This window comes from Aplysia californica, unplaced genomic scaffold (assembly GCF_000002075.1).
Source record: "Aplysia californica isolate F4 #8 unplaced genomic scaffold, AplCal3.0 scaffold00001, whole genome shotgun sequence".
Lineage (NCBI taxonomy): Eukaryota > Metazoa > Mollusca > Gastropoda > Aplysiida > Aplysiidae > Aplysia > Aplysia californica.
Window position 1 is genome coordinate 1,358,738 of NW_004797271.1, and position 7,302 is coordinate 1,366,039.

At 41.1% G+C, this 7,302-nt stretch overlaps 1 protein-coding gene across 1 annotated transcript in view; it reads left to right on the top strand.

The window, feature by feature from the left end:
- LOC101858073 (uncharacterized sodium-dependent transporter HI_0736) overlaps nt 1–7,302 on the top strand; it is a gene marked incomplete at its 3' end in the record, with an annotated part of 27,355 nt that overhangs the window by 9,471 nt on the left and 10,582 nt on the right. Inside the window, 3 exon segments of the mRNA XM_013080070.1 lie at nt 255–369; nt 3,904–4,105; nt 5,578–5,740. Coding sequence (XP_012935524.1) covers nt 255–369; nt 3,904–4,105; nt 5,578–5,740 — 480 coding nt within the window.

The window sequence follows — 7,302 nt, forward strand, 5'->3', positions numbered from 1 at the left end:
AAGACACCGTCTTTTGACCATTTGAAGGCAACCTCTCGAAAGACCGATTGATAATAATATTTCTTTTTTTATGTTTGTTACTCTCTTGTAACACCTCTAATCTTCTGGCGCTCATATGACCTTATGCAGTTGCGAGAGCCGTAAAACCTCTACTAAAACAAAACAAACAAGATATAGATCCACCCTTATTTTGTCCATGTTCTTCCATGTAGTTGCGAGCACCGTAAAACTTTTGTCAAAACTAACTTTTTCAGGTGCTACTACTCTGTAGTCCTGGGCTGGTGTTTCTACTACCTCATGTACTGTATAGCGAACGAGCTACCGACTGAACCAGCCGACAGCAGGACCATCTTCAAAGACTTTGCGGAGGTGAGTGCGGATACTGTAAAGTTCAGGCTATGGGTTTAGTTTTAGTAAAGGTTTTACGGCGCTCGCAACTGCATAAGGTCATATTATGAGCGCCAGACGATTAATTAGAGGTGTTACAAGAGAGTAACAAACATAAAAGAGAAGACGGGGAGATCGGGATGATAGATGTTTGATAGGAAAGAAGAAGCAAACCACACCAGAGCGCACGCCAGCCACCCACTCAGGCTATTGAGGGCGCCTATAGTAAGCCACACCCACTAATATTTTTTGTGTTAATCAGAAGTTTGTTCGCAAAGGCGCACTGGTTTACAAGCCCTGTATGGTAGAGCTGGGCAACGAGTTGCTACAGCAACATCCGGATGAGAATGTTTTAGTGCACCTCTTCGGCTAATAATATGAATGAACCGCTTCGGCAAATGGGTTAGAACCCCTTCCACAAACGGGTTAGCATCACTTCAAAAAGTGGGTGCACCCACTTCGGCAAACGTGTCAGGAAAGAGTTGAGAGTCTGAATTCGGATAATATTTCATTGAGAATTATCCGGTTATCGTTTTGGATTATCCGGACTTTGCCCACCTCTACTGTATGGCTCTGTCCAAAACTGTGTCGATAGTGCCGTAAAACATCTACCCAATCAATCAATCTGTATGGCTCTGTGTTATATGATATTAGTTCATGTTCTCTGTATGTTATGTGGTGTACCCCATATCATTTCAAATTGTGTCGATAGTGCTGTAAAACATCTACCCAATCAATCAAACCATATCATTTCATGTTATGTCATACCTGTATCATTCATTGTCCCTCTTAATCCGTGTTCGGGGGCTTTCGTGGCCTAGAGGTTAAGGTGTTCGTCTCTCATTCAAAGGTCCCGGGTTCGAATCCGGGTAGCGACCAAAAAATTTTCTTCTCTAAATTTGTCTCCTTTCACCTCCTTTCCTACTCTCTAGCAATGTTCTGTCGTCTGCTTTCGTCTCCTCTTTCTGCCCCCCACCCCTTCACCTCCTTTGCCCCCTCCTCTGGGCTCCTGATTCTTTCTGCAGCCTTTCTACTGCTACTCATTGGCTCCTTCTTACTGCTGTCTTTCAGCCACACCCCTGATCTTCTGGTAGGAAAGATCTACGCCTAGCCTTCTCGGACAAGGGCGAAAAATCTCGGAGGTCCCGTGTGCAAGTTGTGCACGTTAAAGATCCCTTGGTGGTCTAAAATCGATAAGAATAGGCTTCGGCCGCCACCCGGGCAAAATTCAAAATTTCCTACCAACTGAAAAAGTTTAGTGTGTCCCGCGCGCTCATATGACCGTATGCAGTTGCGAGCGCCGTAAAACACTTACAAAAACAAACAAACAAAACAATCCGTGTTCTCAGATGAAATCATCATCTACCGTTTATAAAAAATGGACTACACTGAGAAGTCTTTCTTCAAGCCCCAGCAGACTATATAATAATAATAATAGATTGCATTTATTAACGCTCTATCCCATATTAGTGGGTGGTTGGCGGGTGCTCTGGTGTGGTTTGCTCCTTCTTTCCTATTAAACATCTATCGCCCGTATCTCCCCTTGTTCTTTTTTTATGTTTGTTACTCTCTTGTAACACCTCTAATCTTCTGGCGCTCATATGACCTTATGCAGTTGCGAGCGCCGTAAAACCTCTACTAAAACTGAAAATGAACCTGTATATAAGCCACACCCACTTGTTTTGGCCGGGGGTTGGGGGGGGGGGGGGTGGGGGTTGGTGGAAAAATTGGGGTGTTCGTCTGAACTTTTCTCACAAATAAGGCGCACTGGTTTATAAGCCGCAGCAGACTATATTATGGTTGCTTTTAAGCACAAGGGGGCTATCCCGAAAAATGCTGTTTTGAGAAAATCGAAGGTAAAGTGTTTGCCCCTTGTCCAGTTTCTTTAAAAGACAATGGGAGTTTTATCTTTAACCTAAAAAAATATTCCCACCAGTGAAACTAAACTTCTCTTTAGGTAGGATAAATCGCACTTTTGGTGTAGGTCAAGATTTCTGGAAACCCCCGAAATCTGGGTTAGCCTACTTGTCCTTAAAAGCGACCATATAACACGGATATTCACATCACATCCGCCGTCATAAAAAAAAGTATTGTTCCTCCATGTTGTGTTCTGGGTTTTGTTGTTGGTATTTTCCTTTAGGAAAGTGCATTTCCTTTTCTGACGATATCCAATCTGTCCATATCTCTGATCACATATCAGTTTGTGCATTTACGGCCTCCTCATAGTTGTTGTTTTTTATTGAAATTATTTGTTTTCACTCCAGGGAATCTATTCTGACGTCACCGATTTATCCTTACTTCTAATCATAACATGTCTGTGTATACCTTTATTTGTGCCATCATTTTTTCCCTGTTTGTTCATTTGTTTTGTTTTGTTTTTCCCCAGGAATTCCTCGAAATCTCTGATCACATATCTGTGTATGCCTTTAAACCTCCTCATGTTTTTGTTTTTGTTTTTCTGGAGAACCCTGTGGTCTGTTCTGACGTCACTAACCCCTTAGTACATCTGATCATAACATGTCTATGTTTGTCTTTTTTGTTCCATCTTTTTTGATTGTTTGTTTGTTTGTTTGTTTGTTTTCTCCAGGAGCGCCTGTAGTCTATCGTCACCTCTGATCACAACAACATGTCTGTGCTTACCTTTATTTATTGTTCCCCCATGTTTTGTTTTGTTTTGTGTTGTTGTTTTTTATTCATCTAGGAAAGTACATTTCCTTTTCTGACGATATCCAATCTGTCCATCTTTCTGATCACATATCGGTGTATGCTTTTACCGCCTCCTCATGGTTGTTGGTTGTTGGGTTTTTGTTGTTGTTGTTTTTTTGGGGGGTTTTTTTTTGGGGAGGGGTGGTTGTTTTGTTTTGTTTTTTCTTCCCAGGGAGTCTCTTCTGACGTCACCAATTTATCCATCCATCCATCCATCCATCCATCCATCTGATCATAACATGTCCTTTTATATTTCTATTTGTTCCACAACTTTTGTTTGTCTGTATGTTGCTGTTTTTTCTCCAGGAAAGCCAGTGGTCTTTTCAAACATCACCAATACATGTATCATCACATCTCAGATCTCAGCACGGCAGTGTATATTACACCTTTCCTTGTGGGTGGTTGGTGGATGCTCTGGTGTGGTTTTGCCCCTTCTTTCCTATTAAACATCTATCGTCTTTATCTCTTCTCCTTCTTTTTTGTAATTGTTATTCACTTGTAACACCTCTAATCTTCGGCACTTATACGACCATACTCTGTTGCAAGTTCCGTTAAATCCGTTCGAACATTAAAAAAAACAACCTTTCCTTGTTACTTTTCATGTTTTTGTTTTTGTTTGTTTGTTTGACCCCTACGCACCCCTCCCCCCCCTCTCCCAAAAAAACTCCTTCCCATGTTCCTTCTTCATGTTTTGGTTTGTTTGTTTGACCCTTAGGACCCCCCCCCCCACCAAAAAAAAACCAACAACAGAAACCACTTTCCTTGTTCCTTCTTAATGTTTTGTTTTGTATTGTTTTCGTTCCCCTCCAGGACAGCCTGTGGCCAGTTCTGACGTCCGCCCTGGCTGTGACCCTGGCCGGCCTGTCTGTGGTGAAGGGGGTGAAGACGATAGAGAAGGTGTCTCTGTTCCTGGTACCCGTCCTTCTGCTCATCCTCCTCTTCACCTTCGTCTGGTCACTCACCCGGGACTACGCCGACATGGGCATCACTTACCTGTTCACCCCCAACTGGGGTGAGAGATAGTATTATTTTAGTTAGGGGTGATACATGCACGGGGTGATACGTGCACGGCGTGATACGTGCATATGGGGTGATACATGCACGAGTGATACGTGCACGGGGTGATACGTGCACGGGGTGATACGTGCACGGGGTGATACGTGCATATGGGGTGATACATGCACGGGTGATACATGCACGGGTGATACATGCACGGGTGATACATGCACGGGTGATACATACACGAAGTGATACGTGAATGGGATGGTCATTCTCGAGGTGATACATGGATTAAGTGAGGCATGCACATATATATGCACGGGGTAATACATGCACATTGCACGAGGTGATACATGCACGGGGTGATACATGCACGGAGTGATACTTGCATGGGGTGATACATGCACGGGGTGATATTTGCACGGGGTGATACATGCACGGAGTGATACTTGCACGGTGTGATACATGCACGGAGTGATACATGCACGGGGTGATACATGCACGGGGTGATACGTGCATATGGGGTGATACGTGCATATGGGGTGATACGTGCACAGGGTGATACGTGCACGGCACGGGTGATACGTGCATATGGGGTGATACGTGCACGGGGTGATACGTGCATATGGGGTGATACGTGCAGGGGGTGATACGTGCACGGGATGGTATGTTATATTTTTTATTAAAAAATTTTTAATGCTATTTTATTTTTCTGTACTCTATTTCGTTTGTTTCATTTATTCTATTTGTTCTATTTTTTATTGATTGATTTATCTATTGATTTATCTATTTATTGATTTGTTCATTTATTTATTTATTTATTTACTTATTTGCCTTTTTGTGGGGGGGGGTATAGACATTGGGGTCACATACCTACTCACTTCTCCCTGTTGTGAGATTTATCATGGGGAGCATTTTTTCTCTCCTCCTTCTTTATGTTTGTTACTCGCTTGTAACACCTCTAATCTCCGGCACTTATATGACATAATTGTGTTGCAAGTGTCTTAAAACACTTACTAAAACTGAAATCTATTCTTGCTGTTGTTATGTTAGTATCGATCCAGCTACCGAGTATCGCGGTCTTTCTGATTGTATCCCTCTCAGCCCGGGGTGGCCCTGAAAGGCTTACATGTTCTTATCTTATGCACAGTAGAATTGTAAATGGGCTGATTCATCAATGTCACGCTCATAACTGTGCCTGATCTACAACAGGGAACTGCTGCTTTTTCTTTCCTGATCCTCACTATTGTCATTTTTGCCTCTACTTCTTTTGTATGTTTGTCACTCTCTTGTGAACCGCCACTTTCAGGGTGCCTTGATAGTCGAAGCAGACTTTGTGCTGTTGAAGCTAGAGAGGTGAGCAGAGTAAGTCTGATTCCCTGTAAGGACTTCCCTGTTGACATCCACCCCTTGGCGCTCATATGACCATATGCAGTTGCAAGCGCGGTAAAACTTCCACTAAAACTAAACTCTTTCTTTAATCAGAATCGCTGGGCAACCCTCGCCTGTGGATCGATGCCCTCAGCCAAAACGCCTTCGATACCGGCGCTGGCGCTGGCCTTATGGTACCGTACTCGTCTTTTATGACCAGGAACCACGGCATCGTGCGATACTCAGTAATTATACCAACCCTGAACAATTTGGTCAGGTAAGAGGGTTTTTTTAAATCCTTGTTGTCATCGTCATATTACTTATCGATGTTGTTTTCGTCATCATCATCATCATATTTGTCATAGTAATCATCTTCACATTTATTTATTGTTGCTTTCTATCATCGTGACGAGGTATTTATCGTTGCTGTTTTCATCGCTACCATCATCATATTTATCATTCCCTCTTTTTCGTCCCTATTTTTACGTATTATCATTGTCTCGTTACCTCGCTATTATCATCATATTTATCAATTTCTCGTTTTCATCGCTATTATCAAATTTATCGTTGCCCTTTTTATTGTCATCATCGTCCCATTCTTCACCGTCGTTGTTTTCTCATTGTTGTAATCGTTGTTTCCTGGTTAATATTGTTATTATTATATATTTTATAATCGTTGTCATTATTGGTCCTTGCGAAAAGTACCTTTATTGTCGTTATCTATTCGTCATTGCATGCTTATCATCATCATTATCATCATTTACCTGTCTGTCTGTCTGTCTGTCTGTCTGTCTGTCTGTCTGCCTGCCTGCCTGCCTATCTATCTATCTATCTATCTATCTATCTATCTATCTATCTATCTATCTATCTATTTCACCCTGTCACAGCCAATAGTTTAACGATGAACAGATCAATACAAATTGTCCCGAGTCGATCTCCCGCCGCGATTGTAATGAGATATGGGTGCGCTGGACCCGATATCTATTTGAAAGGAATAAAAAAAAAAAAAGAAAAAGGAAATCTCATTCTAAATATTTTACGCCGTTATCAATTAATTGATTCAGACCCTATGTCGGGGGTGGACTGGAACAAACAAGCTTGCACGTCAGGGCCAACCCGGGCCGAGAGGGGCTCAACACCACAGCAGATTCTAGGATTCTACGACTCTATGAGTCTATGATTCTAGGATTCTATCATTCTATCATTCTATCATTCTATAATTCTATCATTCTATCATTCTATCATTCTATCATCCTATGATTCTATCATTCTTTGATTCTATAATTCTATGATTCTATGACTCTATCATTCTACGATTCTATCATTCTATCATTCTATGATTCTATCATTCTATCATTCTATCATTCTATGATCCTATGATTCTATGATTCTATGATTTTATCATTCTATCATTCTATCATTCTATGACTCTATGACTCTATGACTCTATGACTCCATGACTCTATGACTCTATGATTCTATGACTCTATGACCCTATGACTCTATGATTCTATGACTCTATGACTCTATGACTCTTTGACTCTATGACTCTATGATTCTATGATTCTTTGACTCTATCATTCTATGATTCTATCATTCTATCATTCTATCATTCTATCATTCTATCATTCTATCATTCTATGATTCTATCATTCTATCATTCTATGATTCTATGATTCTATGACTCTAGGATTCTAGGATTGTAGGATTCTTGTTCTTGTTCTTGTTCTTGTTCTTGTTCTTCTTCTTCTGATATTATTGTTTTTATTATTAACATTGTCATTATTATCATCAGCACTATTATTAACGTTATATAATAATAATAATAATAGTAATAAT